The 17,581-nt window shown below is 48.4% G+C and overlaps 2 protein-coding genes across 4 annotated transcripts in view; one reads left to right on the top strand and one right to left on the bottom strand.

The window, feature by feature from the left end:
- NFATC3 (nuclear factor of activated T-cells, cytoplasmic, calcineurin-dependent 3) overlaps positions 1–10,384 on the top strand; it is a 99,223-nt gene extending 88,839 nt beyond the window's left edge. Inside the window, exon 10 of one of the 2 annotated variants that reach the window (XM_004690447.2) lies at positions 7,546–10,384. In XM_004690447.2, the coding sequence (XP_004690504.1) occupies positions 7,546–7,667 (122 nt within the window). In that variant the 3' untranslated portion in view covers positions 7,668–10,384. The remainder of the gene's footprint in view (positions 1–7,545) is intronic. The other variant, XM_004690448.1, reaches the window with a different exon arrangement.
- On the bottom strand, positions 10,246–17,232 carry ESRP2 (epithelial splicing regulatory protein 2). 2 transcript variants are annotated; one of them, XM_004690445.1, is made up of 15 exons: positions 16,651–16,932; positions 16,437–16,565; positions 14,823–14,936; positions 14,590–14,706; positions 14,168–14,264; positions 13,896–13,950; positions 13,717–13,854; positions 13,509–13,641; positions 13,385–13,427; positions 12,908–13,209; positions 12,601–12,813; positions 12,286–12,484; positions 11,955–12,141; positions 11,494–11,659; positions 10,246–11,419 (listed from the first exon to the last, which is right to left on the bottom strand). In XM_004690445.1, the coding sequence occupies exons 1-15, from the start codon at positions 16,846–16,848 to the stop codon at positions 11,330–11,332; spliced, it is 2,181 nt and encodes a 726-aa protein (XP_004690502.1). In that variant the 5' UTR covers positions 16,849–16,932; the 3' UTR covers positions 10,246–11,329. The 2 variants fall into 2 exon arrangements, with proteins under 2 accessions (XP_004690502.1, XP_004690503.1); XM_004690446.2 differs by having other exon boundaries at positions 10,255–11,419; positions 13,717–13,827; positions 16,651–17,232.
- Between the last annotated feature and the right edge of the window lie 349 nt (positions 17,233–17,581).

The raw sequence follows: 17,581 nt of genomic DNA, 5'->3' as shown, positions 1-17,581 counted from the left end.
TTTTTTTTAAGATTTATTTATTTATGCAGACAGAACAGGGAAACAGGTCAGAGGTGCAGGGACGGTGAGAGGATTCACCAGAGACAGAGTGGGGAGCAGAACAAGCAGATGTATTGAGACACACTACTGAGGGGAGCAGCAGGTGGGACAGGAGAGGGTCTGCCACCCAATCTGGGTCACCTCCTTGGCTGGGTATTGAACTGCTGCAGTGGCTGCTGATAATAGCTGCATAATGCTGTGACATAACCCCTTGTGCTACCAGGGAGGGCCCAGCACCATTTTAGTCAAAGGTGAGAGTGGAAGAAAGGATAGGAAGAGGTTATCATGCATGTGGTGAGGAAGATGCATATTTCACTTGTGTTCATATTTCATTTGAATAAACAAATCACATAGCCATACCTGGCTACAAGGGGGAAACTGGGAAATGTATGATAGAGTGACCATGTGACCTAGCTAATCTCAGTTAGCAGTGAAGAATAAATTAGAACAATAAGCAGTATACTCTACATACTAAATTTTCAGGATTTTTTTTTTAAAGATTTATTTATTTATTCATACAGAACTGGGGTACAGGCCAGAGATGCAGAGGGTGAGAGAATTCACCAGAGACAGAGAGGGGAGCAGAACAGGCAGATCGACGAAGTACATTGCTGAGGGGAGCAGCGGGCAGGTCAGGAGAGGTCTGCGGCACTATGCGGTCACCTCCGGGGCAGGCGGGATCGAACTCATGCGGAAGTGGCTTAAGGTTCTTAGTGCTGTGCTTTAACCCGCTGCGCCACCAGGGAGGGCCCCCAGGATTTTTTTTTTCTTTTGAGAAGGCAAATTTTTTTCTTTTTTTTCTTTTGAGATTTTAATAAATGCAATTTAATTTCTGGCTCAAGCCATGAAGAACTGAATTCAGTATTTTATATATTTAGTTTAGATTGTGTTTTTTTTTTTAAAGATGGTGTTCTCTGACTTATCAAATAACCTAAAATTTAATCTTAGCAAAATTGTGCTTGATTAGTAAACTATAATTCTAGATTTTTCACCCATTTAAAATCTTTTCTGTTCCTATACTTCAAAATTTCTCTTTGATTCAGAAAATGTACCTACATTTTATTTTTATTTTTAATTTAAAAAAATTTAGATTTTATGTAATTTTTATATCACTCTTCATTTTCTTTCTTTCTTTTTTTTTTTAAAGATTATTTATGTATACAGAACTGGGATACAGGCCAGAGGTTCAGGGAAGGGAGGTAAGAGGATTCACCAGAGACAGAGTGGGGAGCAGAACAGGCAGATGTAATGAAATACATTGCTGAGGGGAGCAGTCAGCAGGTCAGGAAAGTTCTGCCATGCCATGTGGGTCAGCTCTCCGGCCGGGGATCATGCTGTAGTGGCTGCAATAGCTTCATAATGCTGCGCCTTAATTCATTGTGCCACCAGGGAGGGCCCACATTCTTCATTTTCATACATTGTATGCTTTAGCCACTCATGTTTTATCCCCAAAGAGCTCCCATCACCAGGTCACCCATGCATCATCATCATAGTTTCTTGTGTTCACCCATTTTAAACCATTTCTTCCTCCTACCCCTGAAGATTATCTCTGGATTATAGTTTCCTGTTGATTTTGATGTTTACTTTGTTATAATTACTATTTTCCCCCCCCCCCCCAACCCCTTATTTGGGCCTCCTTCAATCCTCCTATAAGTGAGACCATCCACTCTATTTTTCTTTTTTTTTTTTCTGGCTTATTTCACTGAGCATGATCCCTTCCAACTTCATCCATGTTGATGCAAATGTAGCCTACATTTTATTTTTAAAAACTTTTGTTCCTTAGAACTGAGATGGAAAAAAGCACAAAATGATGTAAAAATAAACTATTATATTATTAAAAAAAAAACACTTTTGTTCCTTGAACTTGTTCACTCAAGAATCAGTTTACACTTTTAATATTGAGGTATAGGGGAAAAAATGTATTTGACACACTGATGAATGTTTATTGAACCTTCAAAATGAAATAACATATAAATAGAATCTAATTTTACCCAACAATCCTTACAGAAATATTCAATATTCAAGATGCTTAGATGCTAATTATAAAGACCCTTTAGGCTTTTGTGTATTACGGCAGTGTATCCCTCTACTCCATTGTGGATGTCCTGAGTTACCCTACACCAGCTGGCGATATTTCATACCATACTGTGCTTGTCTGCTTCAATAAAAACTTCAGCATGGGAAATAGTGATGCTGTTATTTAAGCGACTCATTCTCATGAACAGAAAGAGGATTCCATTGGCCTGCTAACTTAAACATTTCTAGTTTAAGAAATTTTCACTTACATAAAATAATGGTTCCTTGTTCTGACTTAACTTCTGTTGTGGTCACACAGACAAACCAGGTGTTAAGGTAGTGGAACTTGAGGATGGTGGCTGCCACAAGTGGGCCAGGTGCTGTAACCTACATAACCTGTTATATGGGTGTGGAGGGCTGTTGATTCTTTTTAAAAAGATTTTTTTTTTTTCGCGTACAAGAACTGGTGTGTAGGCCTCAGGTGTAGGGGATGAAAGGATTCACGAAAGATAGAGTGGGAGTAGGACAGGTGGATCTACTGAAATACACTGCTGAGAGGAACAGTGGTGATACAGGAGAGCAGCACTGCTGCCCCACGTGAGGTAGCTCCCTGGCTGCTGATCAAATTCAGACCACAGTGGCTTGATAGTGTTGCAACTTTAACCCCTGCAATCACTAGGGAGGTCTATGGGCTGTTGATTCTTGATCTAGATTTTTAATTCTCTGTACTCATAAGGGGTAATGATAAAATTGTAGGGCATCAAACAACTCTTTATGCTCTTAAATTGAGAAAAAAAATAAACCATCTCATAAACTTTGTAGACTAGGGCTTAAATAAATCAATAGATTCATGTATGTATACATTGCAAAGAAAGTGAAAAATGCAGTTGCAAGAATTAGTATAAAAAACTTTGGTATTATGGATGGCACAGGAGTCAAAGTCTCAAGTCTATCAGCTATCACCAACTACTTAGTTCCATCTCTAGCCTGGGAGCTGACCCTCATGGTGCAGCAGACCTCTTCTGTCTCTTCCGCTGCTCCCCACTCTGTCTCTGATGAATCCTCTTGCCTACATCCCAGTGCTTGTATGCATAAATTAATACAAGTCTTAAAAAAAAAAAAACTTTGGTATTGCAGTTTTCAAGATTGCTAATGATTTACATATAAATTTCATCATAGATTTGACTTGCTTAGATTGATACCCAAATTTAGACCATTCACGATAGATAGATGAATCTAAGGAACCCGAAGGTGGAAGCCAAAGCCTACTGCTTCTAACTCCAGGAGATGTGAGGGGAAATGGAGAACCATGGACTTGTGTACACTACACTGACATCTTGCTAAAGGACGGTGAAGGTACTGCTTTGTGGGAAGCAGTTTGTTGAGTCATTTCTCGAAAGGACAGCTTTGTTGCAGTTTTAACTCCATGTTCAAAAACTGTTTCAATATTTGGCTGTAGTGATAATCTGAGCATAATTTTTGTTGTTCTAAGTTTTCAAATTCTGTTGAGATGGCAAGTAGTTTTACTCAGGATTCAAGATATGCCAAACATCAGTGCCAAGGGCTCAGTGGATGACAAAATAGATAAGGTCCCTACCCTACAGGAACTTAAATCTTTTTACTACTAGTAGTGAATTACAGGTAAGTGAATCCTATAAATTAATGTATGTTTATATATAGTCAGCTTGAGCATTTCTTTATGTAGGATCTTCTTAACTATATCATAATTATAAATTAGTCCTAAACTGTCAGAAATCTTCTAGATTGCTTCAGCTAAGTGAGGTTAGCAAACCAGGCAAAATAACAGCAGAATTTTAATGAGGGGGAACAGCAGTCATACAACTTCCATATAAGGCTTTTGCCACCTGGCCACTTCAGGAAGTGACTTGTTCATCTTTATCATCAAAGATGATACTTGGCAAGTGAGGGTGATAATGTTGGCTATCGACTTCCACCTTCAAGAAAGTGTAAATATTGATGTCCTCAGAGAGGCACAGGAAATCAATATATCATGTGGTTTTGAAGATGACAGAGTACCATTTTTAACCAGTGTGAAGTTTTAAAACTTGAGCAGTGATAAGTATTGGGGAAAATAAATTGTTGCAGTGCCACCTAGAATCGCTCTGAAGTTACCATCTTTGGAAATAATAAACAGTAGGAAAAGATGGTTTGAATATGAGCTACATGCTCTTCTACATTAAATACTAAATTACAGTCAAGCCAAGTCTTTATTTCTTTGCCCTTTGAAATTTTGTTAACATAAAACCAAAGATTTTTAGTTGAAAGATTTTTAGTTACTAGTTCGACACCATTACTATGTAAATAAGGAAATATATAAGTCCAAGGACATATATAAGTTAGTGGTAAAGCCTGTATCCAAACCAAATCTAGATTTTCAGGCTACACATGCATATTTGCTTTCCCAGGTTCTAGGTTCTCACCTGAACACAAGGCTATTCCCACCCATTCTTTTCAGCCTTCAATCTTCACTGGAATAGTAAAGCTTCTCCCATTCCTCCAGGTCTTTAGTATGTAAATGGCCAAATATTTTCATGCCTGAGCATTTATTGTAGCCCTTGCCCACAGAATTTTTTCACCTGGGTGTTCTAATTTTCTTTCTTTCTTTTTTTTAAGATTCATTTATTTATGCTTACAGAACTGTGGTACAGGCCAGAGGTGTGGTGGTTGAGAGGATTCACCAGACAGAGACAGAGTGGGGAGCAAGACAGGCAAATCGACAAAGTACACTGCTGAGGGTAGCAGCAGGCGGGTCTGAAGAGATCTGTTGTGCCATGTGGATCAGCTCCCTAGCCTGGGATCGAACTTGTGCTGCAGTGGCTTTGGAGAGCTTCATAATGTGGTGCATTAACCCATGCACCATTAGGGAGAGCCCGGATGTTCTAATTTTCAGTTCCAATTCCAGACCTAATTACCACTTTGCCTTTCTTCCTTTCTTTTTAGACTCAAAACTTTCATGGGACTAGTGAGTTCGCCTTCTTTCCACATTCATACTTCCTCCTCTACTATTACATTTGCCTGACTTCTTTGCATTTCTTAGTCTAAATGATTTCCCTGTCTCTCTACTCTTTTGACCACCAAAAAAAACTGAAGCTGTTTCTACTGTTTACTAAACAACTAATGTGAACTGTCAAAGTCTAAATGATACACAAAGTGGGATGACACTGGTCTTAAAATGTTACAAAGATGGGCCCTCCCTGGTGGTGCAACGGGTTAAAGCACAGCACTACGACGCTAGATGCAGCTACTTCACGAGTTCCATCCCTGGCCCTGGCGGTGTTCACATGGCGTGGCAGACCACTCCTGACCTGCCCACTGTTCCCCTCAGCACTGTATTTTGTAGATCTGCCTGTTTTGGACCCCACTCTGTCTCTGGTAAATCCTTTTACCACCCCTGCACCACTGGCCAGTACCCCAGTTCTGTGTGCATAAATAAATCTTAAATAAGTATTAACATAAAGTATTTTTATAGTTTAGATAATTAAATTAAAATTCATCTATTCATATAGCTATAAGGAGAAGGGAATTAACATTTATTATACAAATATATCTATAGGTTAGACTATAATTGGAAATTTCTTATCTCAATAATCATTGTAACATTTTTTTTAAAGATTTATTTATTTATACAGAACTGGGGAACAGGCCAGAGGTGCAGGGATGGTGAGAGGATTCACCAGAGACAGAGCAGGGTGCAGAACAGACAGATCAACAAAGTACACTGCTGTGGGGAGCAGCGGGTGGACTACGAGAGGTCTGCCACGCCATGTGGGATACCTCCCTGGCCGGGGATCAAACTCGTGAAGTGGTTGCTTCTAGCGTCATAGTGCTGTGCTTTAACCCACTGTAACACAACATTTTTAAGGTTCATCTGTGTATTTACCATGTATCACAACATTATTCCTTTTAAAGGCTGAATAATATTCTATTGTATCTTTACCCACTCATCATGGGTTGCTTCTACTTTAAGGCTATTAATAATAGTGGTGCTGTGAACATTTGAGTACACATTTTTATGTGGATATGTTTTTTAGTTCTTTTGAGTAGATGCCTAGGAATGAAATAAATATAGAATCTTTAGTTAATAGAGCAAAACTTTTCTTTTTTTACCCACTGTATGTGTTTATTTAACAAAAATTATTCCTTAGCCCAAATGTTTATTTCATAACATAAAAAACACAAGTCACTGACAAATTTCCATGACAAGCCAAAGAAATCTTTTGTTTCAAGATCACTTTGTACTCTGAAAAATACCAGCCTTCCTCATCTCCTCAAAATCTTTCATGGAATCATCATTTCTCTAGAAATCTGAATCTTTCTTTCTTGGTTCTTCCACAACAAACTTACAGAAAAACTGCAACTGCCAATGCTCTAACAATATGAAAACATACACACATAGCCAGAAGGACTCACAGACAAGATTTTAACCAACCACTGAAAGTCATGGTAGTTATTTCCCTTGACAGGCACATCTTTCCACACTAAAGGAGAAATGGAAAGTACCAGAATTAATTCATTTTCAAGCAGAGTTCTTAAAAGCACCAAAGGTTCTTACTCAGGAAATTTTGGAGTGTTTCATTCTGTATTCTCTAAGATTGAGATTCTTTGCACTTGACTTCACAGAGCACTGTGCTCCTTGAGGTGCTTGGCACATCATAGAATACAAACTGAAAAGCAAGAGCCTGCAATCAGAAAAGATCAGAAACTATAAAAATGCTTTTGCATCATAAAGGATGTTTGTGTTAGCATAGGATAATAAAATAATCTGCAAATCTCAATAGTCTGCCCTCACTAGAGCTTCATTTTCATTATGAGGTGCCCTGCAGGAATGAGAATTGGAAAATTCTTCAGGGATGCAAATTAGTTAGGTTAAGGTGAACACTTAATTTTTTTTTTTTTAAAGATTTATTTATTGTGCATACAGAACTGGGGTACAGGCCAGAGTCTCAGGGGCGGTGAGAGGCTTCACCAGAGACAGAGTGGGGTACAGAACAGGCAGATCGACCAAGTACACTGCTGAGGGGAGCAGCGGGCGGGCCAGGAGAGGTCTGCCATGCCATGTGGTCACCTCCGGGGCAGGCGGGAATCGAACTCATGCGGAAGCGGCTTTAGATTCTCAGTGCTGTGCTTTAACCCGCTGCACCACCAGGGAGGGCCCTGAACACTTAATTTTAACTGTATCTTGTCTTCTGCTCTAAGCATAAACCTTTAGAGGTAAGAATGTCCTGATCTCTTCTGTTCACTCAACTACACATCCCCTTTCCAGCCTAAACTGAACTGAAAGGGGGAAAGAGAGGTTTGGTGCAGCCTATGGAAAGATGTTCCCATTCAGCTCAGGAGCTGGCTTCATGCACTACCATTACCTTTATAGCAACCATGGAGAGGAAATCTCTTCGAAGTAGAATTAGTATTGAGCATCATATGGTCATTCAGCAGAGGTCACTAATCACTCTCCTGTTTCTTGTTTTTCAGTGAACGAGATAATTGGGAGAGACATGTCTCAGATTTCTGTCTCCCGTGGAACAGGGGGGAGCAGGCAGGCTCCCCTCCCAAATCCTGAGTCCCTGGATTTAGGAAGAGCTGATGGACTCTGACATTGCTCACTGCAGCCTTGTGCCCACCACCATGTACTTCTCGGCATGTTTCTCTCCTTGGACCTTGGATTTCCAACTCTGCAGACTTCAGGACTGATGCCAGGAGTTGGGATCATTTTGTGGAGAAGCAGCATTCCTCCACTTCAGGCCTTGGGTAGATTTTGTAAAACAGGAGCCCCATAGGCTGTTTGAGCTTTGCTTTTTATATTTAAATAGGATACTTTTATATGATGGGTGCTTTGAGTGTGACTGCAGCGGACTCATTTCAGAGGTGCTGCTTTTGCAGGTGACCTGTTGCTTAACTAGGATTGGTGATTTGTACTGCTCTATGGTCATTTGAAGGACCCTTTAGCTTTGATATTTTTTAAATAGGAACTTTTGATAAAACTTTCCAGAGGCAAACAAAAAAGAAAAAAATTCTCCAAGCCCCACACTATGCCTCAGAAGCTCAGCATGTGTCCTGAAGCCTTTCATAGATTCATAGGAAATAAAGCCAAATGTAGCTCATATCTCTTTATAAAAGTAACTTTTAGATAACATGAGATCATTCCAATCATTGAAGTGTTGGAATATAAAAAGACATTCCAGAGCATAGCCTTTTTGTAACTTTCTAGGTAATCTTCCTGCAATCTCTCCATATTGACTCCATGTTGAAGTTGCTTTTTTCCCTCAGGGCCTTGAGTAAAATAGCTGCATGAAAGGTGGCTTTGAAAGGTAGGGTTTTTAGCTTGGTAGCCTCATTTCCTGCCATCCTACAAACAAGTAGGCTGTGGAGTGGTCTTCCGGTAGGTGTGTCCTCCGGCCCCAGACCTTTTCCAGGTGGGAGCAAATACATTTGGCTGCTCTCTTAACCTTTGAAGCCACAGTCTCATGATAGTTCAGACAGCTTTGCCAGTTCCAATTCATCTACAGAGGCCAGACTCTGGCAAGAGCTAAGCACAAATGAGATTTGCATCATGACAATAGAGAAATATGGGAGGACTTCAGATGTGGCATTTTTAAGATTGACACTGGCATGGAAGGCTTACTTTGTTTACAGCCTAAAATGATTCTGGCCTACCCTGCCCTATCTGCATAGCTTAATATTCAGCCTTTTCCCAAAAAGGCTTTCAGGCAAATCCAGAGATGAGGTAGCATCATAGACTTGACTCTCCACACCAAAGATATCGTGGTGCTGCTGCTGGTGAAGCTGGCACCCAAGGCAGGGGCCAGCAAGGAACTCCAGCCTGCTGTCTACCAAAGAGGTGCCCAAATGGGTGCTTTTTTCAACCACCACCCTACCCCTCCCTTATAATGGCACAAGTTACCTGTTTCGGGACTTGGGCCTATTTCAAAGTCCTTGAAATTTGCAGTATGTTTTCATGTTGAAATGATGTACTTTCACTTGTTCAAGAAGCAAATTTTTGAGTGCCTGCATGTGAGACAGTGTGCTGGGCTGGTCAAAGGCTTGATGTTGTTATTTCAGGAGATTGAGTCCTACATGCCAGACTCTACTGAGGCCACGGTGGAGGGAGCTCATTGCCCACCACCTCTAGTCAACAGCCAGGTAGTAGCTGTTGACCCAGGATAAGGAAACATGGTTTTTGAAAAAAAGTAAGTAGACAAATAAAAAACATGTTTTAGCTTTCTTCCCTCAAAACTAGTTAGAAAAAAAACATGTTACCTTTAGCAAATTACTCTGTAATATTACTCCAAACACTTGGAGCTGGGTCTTTTTGTGTTTTCTTTGAAAGTTTTGTGTCAGAGTGTGGATAGTGAAAGTTGCTTCAGGGCCTGTAGTTGGAAGCCTGGTGGGGGTGGTGGCTGGCCTCGGAGATCAAGTTTCATAATGCTGGCCATCATAGCCTCTTAACTCCCTTCTGGCCCCTGCTATAGCTGCCTCACATGGGGTTCTTGCAAGAGTTCCCCTTCAAGACCCTTTGGGGGTTGCTCTGCTGCCCTAATGAATAAAAGCCTCTATGATCCAGAGTTGCTATGCACCAAATTTTGATGCCTTTTAAATACCTTGATGCCTGTAGCACTAGAAATGCTTTCCTATTTAAAATAAAAGTTAAATTTTAAAATAGAGCTTTGTATATTATGTAAGCAGTTTTGTATCAGCTTTTTAAAAGCTTTGGTGTAAGAGTCAATATTTTTTGGCTTTGTAGATAAAGACTTTTGTGCAACATTGTGTTGTTGAAGCACACATCCATGGGACTATGCAAATTGACTTCTAGTAGCAGCACCAAGCAACTGGGCACGTGCTGACACCCACCATTATCTCTCCAGCCCACACTAGACCTTGGGCTGAGAATGGGATGAGCAGCCTTCTGCTTACTGGACATGATTTAGAAACACAAAGACAACTTTAAAAGTAACATATTTTGGGTTCACGTGTGGTACTGCTACCCTAGGGTGTAGCCCATCCCTTCCTGAGGCTAGCCACTGTCACCTGAGCTGGCTGGGTCTGGCTGTGAAGCCCATTTCGGGTCTTCAGAACAGATGGTGATCTCGCAGAAGGGCTCAAGTTGAAACCTTGTATTTTATAGAATGAATGATGTTCAGTTAAGAATCTGGTTCTTGGTAATGTTTACAGCACTTGGAATTGTGTTTTCTTGTACATTTTGTATTTTAAAATCTTTTATAGGAGCACAGTGCTCCATACACAAATACAAAGGGAAGAGTCAGAAATTCAGGCTCCTCAATTACAGTGCTGAAATAAACAGTTGACAGGTCAACAGTGTCCTTGAAATCGCCTGAGTTTTCCTCCACCTGGGGCTGGTGTGGTACCCCTCACGCTGGGGGCCAAAATGGTAGGGTACTTCCACTTTAAAAAAATTCCACTTGGTTAGGAATCTGTTTTATTTTATGAAGGAAAGGGTAGAGTGCCAAACTCTTTCCAAAGCTTCAGTTCTGCACCCTCTAATGGATGCAAAGGACATTCCACAATGTCTGCTGAGTTCAGACAACTGGCCTGCCCAAGATGTGCACATGAAAATTAGGCAGAAAATCCCCTTTAAAATTCAAGCCTGAGTTTTTGTGTGAGGGCCTCCTGCCCCCTACTGTCCGCTGGAAATACTGCAGCACAGTTCCTCAAAGTACCCTGTGATTTTTGCCATCTGATATTCCTTGTACCAAGCTGCAGGTGGACTGGTGTATCCTTACATAGGACCACCCTTGGCACAATGTGGCTGCTGAGGTCCAGGGTGCTGGGGCCAGCACTGTTTGCCTCCCTGCCCCTTACAGGAAAGGACAAAAAAGGTAGAACACTGGGATCTTTATCCAGAAGCTCCCAGTAGTCACTGAAGTTACCAGCGCTTACATTTTTAAAAAGAAAGCAAGCCTGCTGTGGAGCTGTGAACCCCACAGAATCTATGGACACGGGCCATAGCCAGAACAGACCAAAGTCTCTGTGTGCTACTCAAAAGGCCCAGATCAGGCCATCGGGAGCAGGGTAGCACCATTCCACCCCCAACCCTTGATGCAGGGTCCAGCCATCATCTTCGGGGTGAACACGCAGAACAATAATTGAGGGATGGAGCTGGGGCTTGGGCTCCTGGGTGTCTCTGGAGAACTTTGACAAGCCAGAAAGAAGCCACTGGATTGAGGGCGCTGGTCCTCTGGCTGCAGGAGAGACAAGTTAGCTGAGGTATCAGCCAGCTCTTACCTCCTGGCTCTCTCACCTACAAACACACCCATTCTTTGGGGGCTTGTAACACAGTGCGAGGTGGGTCACCAACAGGCATCAGACTGGTGTAGTCATCAGGCGTTAGCTATAAAAGGCACAGGAGGTTAGGTCAGGGGGCTCCAGGTTAAGTCAGGCCCCCAGGCTCTAGCAGCACCTCACCTGGTAGGCCTGGAAAACGCTGAGCAGATCCTTCATACCAGCTGTGTATGGGACACCCTGCATCCGGACCAGGGCTCCAGGCTGGGACAACACTGAGGTAGGAGCAGAGGCCAGGGCAGCAGGGGGGGTGGTGAGGTAGCCCACTGTGGTGGGGGAGACGGGGGGGCTAAGAGAGGAGAGGCAAGGGTTTTAGTTACACAGTCCCACTACGGCCAAGACCCGTCTTTCCTTTCTTTGCCTTGTGCTTAGTTCAGTTGTTCCTTCCTGAAACCCTTGCCTCTAGAGTCCTCTCCATTCTGGTTTATAGATGCCATCAGTCAGCCCACACCTCTCACTCCCTTGTCATTTCAGAGTGAAGTCCAAGCTCTGACCTCGCATCAGCTGGTCCAGGTAGGAGATCACAGCCCTCCCCCAGAATAGGACGGGGGCTCGAATGTGGAGTTCCCTTAGCAGCAGGGTACCTGGGGTAGTAAGCTGTGTAGTTCATGTAGAGTTGAGTGGCTGGCCCAGGGTAGTAGGCAATCGGTGTGGGGGCAGCAGGTACCCTGGCCGTCTGGAGCAGTGCTGAAGAGGGATATAGAGCTGCCGTCTCAGTGGGAATGAGTGTTGGGGTGGCCTGGAAGGTGGCGTAGGCTGGCGGTGAGAGGCCTAGAGTCAGAAGCAGAGAGTGCATCTGCATGGTGCCGGGCATTGTCCTGGGCAACTAGCCAGAAAGGAATCCCCATTGTAGAAAGAGGGGGCTGTGACAGCCTGGCCCCCACAGGCCTCCCCCGGCCCCCCTGGGACACTCACAGGGCAACTTGCAGGGTGGAGGGGACATGCCACTGCGGCCCAAGGTGCCCCCCATCAGCACACGGCTCATTTCCTCTGTGGAGCAAGGGACCACCTCCACGTAGCGTTCCTTCATCATTTTCTTATGGCAACGCTGAGCAGCAGCTAGGGCCCGCTCTGCTGATGTCATCTGGATGAAGGCATCACCCGATGGCCGACCCTGTGCACACTGTCTTGTCAGCAGTCTGTCATGTGCAAAAGTGCCTTACTCCCAGCCACACACGCCACCCTAGCTGGGAGTCCTCACCCCCATCCCCCAAATGGCAACAGCCTCACCTGCTGATTGAGCACCATGTGCACACCATGGGGGCGGATGTCAGCTGCTGCCTCCCCCAGGAAACTCAGGATGTCTTCAATGGTGGCTGTATACGGCAGACCTCGGAGGCGGACACAATCTCTCCCAGTCCCAGCTGCCAGTGGAAAGGGGATGGGCAGCAGGGGAGCGGTCAGTGTGGGGAGGAGGGGGCCGGAGGCATAACGGTTCAGGACCTAGGAAAGCAGGCAGCGGCAAGCTGGTCATGTTAAGTAGGACAGGGACACGGAATGGAAAGGGCTAGGGCTAGAGGGACATCAGGGTGCTCACCTGCTGCACCTCAGCTGCTGTGCTCCGAAAGAGTTCAATGTATCGCTTACCCAGCATGCCCTTGTGCCTACGCAGTGCTGCCTGTGCCAGCTCCTCACAGGCAAAGAGGGCAAAGGCGTCACCCGTGGGCCGGCCATCAGGGTGGCGCACAAAGAGCAGCCCGTCGGCACCACCGGTCACTGGGCACTCTGGCCCCAGGAAGCTCAACACGTCTGCTGGGCCAGCGGAGAAGGGCAGTCCCCGCAGCCGCAGGATCACTTGGTCTTCCCGTGACAGGAAACGAGCCACCTCTAGTGATGTGCCTTGGGGAGGGATGGGATGGGGGTTGGGAGTCAGTGTGAGAGGCACCTGCTGACTTCATGACCTTTCAAACACCCACATGCCACCAGCACACAGGAAAGCAGAAAAGCAAGAGATGGGGAGGTAGGACCCGGGTCAAGGACTAAGGGAACCAGATGTTGCTGAGAGCACACTCACCCCCTGCAATCTTGACAAACTCCTCTCCTGTTGCTTTATATACCTGTGGGTACAGTGAGAAGAGCCCATGGGTCTCAGGCCTGGCTCAGCTCTGCCCAGCTCCACTCCCGGCCTAAAGCCCCACCTCAATATAGCGGACACCCATGTGGTGCTTGTGTCTCTGCAGGGCTAGGTCCCGCTGTTCGCTGTCCACAAAGCGGATGAGGGCCTCGCCATTCCTGCGGCCCTGGGCGTTGAGGCAGAGTGCCACACCGCCCCTGTGGAGCCAGTGCTGTGTTAGTGCCTCCAGGGTTAGCCTGTCCTCCCGGGCCCACCCACCCTGCCCCACCAACCTGGCAACGTTGAGCCCTTTGAAGAAGCGAGCCACGTCCTGGTCTGATGACTGCCAGGGCAACCCACGGGCCCGAACTACAGTCTCACTGTCCACCACATCCGTCTTGCTGCTGTGGGGGCAGGGCACAAGGTCAGAGCTGTCCAGCTGCCGTCACCCCTTCCCCAGCCCCACACTCACCAAGGCCCAGTCTCATATTTCTGCTTTACCACCTCAGGCTTCGAGAACAATTGACCTGAGAGGAGATGGCATGGGGGTCAGCAGGGTCTGGTGGAGGGTGGAATTTCCCCACCAAGCTCTGCAAAAAGAGGACAGTTGAGGGGGAGGAGGTGACATAAGGGCTCTCACCTTGTGGTCTCTTAGAGAAGGTAGCAAGAAGTGGGGAGAACTTTGAGGAAAAAGCAGGCACTGACCCAGTCCTCTCTGAGAGCAGGTAGTGAGGGAAATCTTACCACTGGACCCTTCCAGCAGGTGGAGGATGACAGCTACCATTGTCTTCACTTCCCAGACCCCAAAGTCATCCTCTGTGGCATCTGTCTCAAGCCCCAAGTCTATAGGCAGAGAAAGAACAATGAAGAAACCCCAGCAGGAGACCCTGGGCCCAAGCCATGAATGAGCACTAATCCCAGCCACCCCGGGCTCACACCCCTTACACAGATGCAAACCCCAGCAAACACTTGTTTTGGCTCAGCTTGGGTTTGCCTTTCCAGGTCCCCAGCCTAGACATATATAGACATATGCCCACACTCCAAATGCGTCAGCACACAGACAGAGGTGCACTCAAGGAGGCAGTGGCTAATGCAAACTTGTACCACAAACTTACACACATACAGCCCACAGCTGCCCTCCACCCTAACCCTGCTGGGTCACAGATACCCTGTGCCATGGTGGCCACAGTGAGGTCCCTGGCAGGGCAGGTGCTTGGGTGCTGCACATGGAACTCTCTGCGAAGGTCGTAGAAGGAGAAGAAGGTGTCGGGGAGCACCAGGTTCTAGGGGCACACGGGAGTGGGGATGAATGAGATCCTGGGTTAGCCTGCCTACCCCCAGCCCCCATGACATGACGGGTCCTAGAAACCCTGTTCTTGTTGTGTCCTCAGTGGCATACCTTTCTGGAAGCCTCGGGGTGCAGGACCTGTCGCAACAGCTGCTGCCCATCAGTGCAGAGAGTGTAGGGGCCCCCGCCCAGCAGAGCCACATCCCCGCTCACCAGCTGTGAGAACTGGGATAGGAAGTGGGGAGAGTCAGACAGATTCACAGCTGTGGGGGCAGGGAAGGAGGGAACAGGCTGCAAAGCTGGTTCAGCCAGATGTTGGGCCCTACCCTACCTGGAAGAAAGTGGCCACGCCTGTTGGACCTGACTGTGTCCCCCTTCAACCCCAGCCACTGTCACCTTCCTCAGGCCAAATGAAGGCAGTCACATATCACCCAAGCCCCCATCACATCACACTCCCGGGAGTCTGGAGTGAGGCCAGAGCAAACACCTGGTGGAGTGGGACAAGCAGGTGGGAAGGGGTGGGGCAAAGCAGGTTAAACCTGTCTCTGACAAGGCACCACCCTCAGACAGGTGGGGGTGGCCCAGTCCTGCCAGAGGGCCAGGCGGCTCACGGTCAATGGCAGCCCCGCCTCCAGGTTTGACCAACCAAGCCACAGAGAACCTCCAAGGACAGAACTCCACACCTGGACGCCAGGGGCAGCATGAGCTTTGACCCACACCCTATCGACCGACTGGCACTGAGCTGTTTGCTCAAAAAGGGGGTGGCACTCCAGAAGCTGCCCAGCCCCACCCCCAGCCTCCATCCCTCTGGACAACAGATATAAGCACTAAGCATAGGCCTGGGAACTCTCCACCCCCAACTTCGGTCAGAAGCCAGTAGAACAAGGCAACCCAGCTCTCTCAGCGCTCCCCAGAGGGGAATAGTCTGGAAACCCTACTGGAACAGACTTAGATTCAACACCTTTGTGCCTCCACGTTTTCATCAGGAACCGCCAAAATTGTTGGAAGACGAAAGAATTTGCATGTAAAGCACTTACATTCATTATTACACTCAAGAGTCTCAGGTACTGGGTGAGCCCAGTAATGAAGATAAGAAAAAGAAAACAGTGATGGGAACCGCTCCCCACTTCAGTCAAGGCCGGGAGGCACCTTAGGCCTTTGCACTGGGAAGGCAGGTAGCCTCCAGGCGGGGTCCGGACAGCACCCACGCCTGGCCAGCCGGCTGGGACAGGCCTGGACGAGCAGCGTACACCTGGCGGCATCTGCCTCTGGGGCAGACACCGCCCTACGCCCCCGCTCCAGCGTCTCCCAGGCGCGTAGGTGGGCTGAGGTCGCAGGCGGCTAGGACCATGACCTATGGCCAAGTCGGGGCCCCTCAGCCCTATGGGCTTCCGGCTGCTGTTCCAGGAGACCTGGTCCGGCAGGTTCCCAGAGAAGTCTCGCCTCGGTCCCCGCCAGCCGGTGCTCTGGGAGGGGTCTCGTCGCTTCCAGCCCCACCCCCTCCCTAGTAGGAGTGGATCTCGGAAAGGCTGAAAAGCCGCCCCCGGGAATGGCCGGCACACGCGGAGACACGCACACGCGGGAGTCGCTCAAAGTTTCAAACAACAGGAACCTGTCCTACCGCCCCGGCCAGTCGAGTGCGGCGCGCCAGGCCTCGCCTCCGCCGCCTCGGAATGTCCCCGCAGCCCCGGCCGTGCCTCCACTCACCCCGGCCCCGGCGCTCACCTGCTGCAGCACCTTGTCCAGCGGCTCGGCCCGCGCGAGGCTGTCGGCGCTCAGGCCGCTCGCTTCGCGGCACTGCGGGCTCAGTGCGGCCGCCTCGGCGCGAACCAGCGACTTGTGCAGCGTGCCCACCTGCGAGCGGCGGGGGAACGCGTCAGCCTCCGCGCCCTCGGACCCTGCAGCTCCGGGGAGCCCCGCCATCCCCCTCCCACCCTACCTGGCGGCTCCGTGGCTCCACCACTTGCCAGACTAGAAGGATCAAGTCGGTCTCGTCGGAGCCGAGGTCCGACCCCAGGGCCCCGGCCGTGGCCCCAAACAGAACGACAAGAGTTCCAGGCCCGAGGCAGGGGTCGGCGGCGGAGTCTGCGGCGGGGTTCGGGCCCGGGGACGGTGGCTGGGGTGGCGGCGGAGTCATGGCCGCAGAGGAAGGGGGCGCTCGGCCAGCCACACGCGGACCGACCCAGGCGCACGCACGCACCGACCGACGGCAGACGCGGATCAGTTTGGGCGGGACGCGGTGTGTCGGGGGCGGCACCTGCAGCCCGGCTGGCGCAGGGAGTGCGGCTGAGACCAGCCCGCGGCGCCCTGCGGGGCGGGGCGGCTACTGGCCCACGCCTTCCCGGGAGAGTTACCTGCAGGCCCCGCCGGCCACGTGACCAGGCGGCCTGGGGAACCGTGGGGGAGGGCCGCAGAACCAGCCGGGCCGCGCGCGCGCCCGCCCCCCGCCCCGGCGCGCGCTCGGGCTCCCGACTCGCACTCCTGGGACCGGCCCTGCGTGACTTCTGGGGGACCCCATCTTCCCTCCGCCGAGGAACAAGCAAGGCCAGGGCCCTTCTTTAGTTCGTGGGGGGGTCACATGGGCTTGTGAAAATCACCAGGAGGCAAAACGAGGGTCTCGAAGGGAAGTCTGGTGGGGTGACCAGTCACCAAGGGTCCAAGAGGGCGGTTAGAGTTACCAGGTGTCACCCAGAGGCCTATGTGGGGGATCACGAGAGGTGGTGGCTGGAGGAAGGGTTGGGCGACGGGGGTGGGGAGGCGGGGGAGGAGGGAGTCGCCATGGGCATTAGAACCGTGCGGAGGTCACAGGTTATAACTTGTTCTCAAAGGTCTTTGCCAGGCTGTAAGAAATGCCCGAGATGGCAACGTCG

This window comes from Condylura cristata, unplaced genomic scaffold, assembly GCF_000260355.1.
Source record: "Condylura cristata isolate star-nosed mole 26May11 unplaced genomic scaffold, ConCri1.0 scaffold00028, whole genome shotgun sequence".
NCBI classification, from domain to species: domain Eukaryota; kingdom Metazoa; phylum Chordata; class Mammalia; order Eulipotyphla; family Talpidae; genus Condylura; species Condylura cristata.
Note: the sequence above shows the minus strand (reverse complement) of the source record. Positions and strands in the feature narration are given on the sequence as shown.

Coding starts and splice junctions, on each gene's coding strand:
- ESRP2 (XM_004690445.1), bottom strand. CDS start 16,848: ATGACTCCGCCGCCACCCCAGCCACCGTCCCCGGGCCCGAACCCCGCC. Junction 14,937..16,436: donor TGGACAAGGTGCTGCAGCAG/GTGAGCGCCGGG, acceptor TTCCTATCCCAG/TTCTCACAGCTGGTGAGCGG. Junction 12,485..12,600: donor ACATGGTGCTCAATCAGCAG/GTGAGGCTGTTG, acceptor CAGTGTGCACAG/GGTCGGCCATCGGGTGATGC.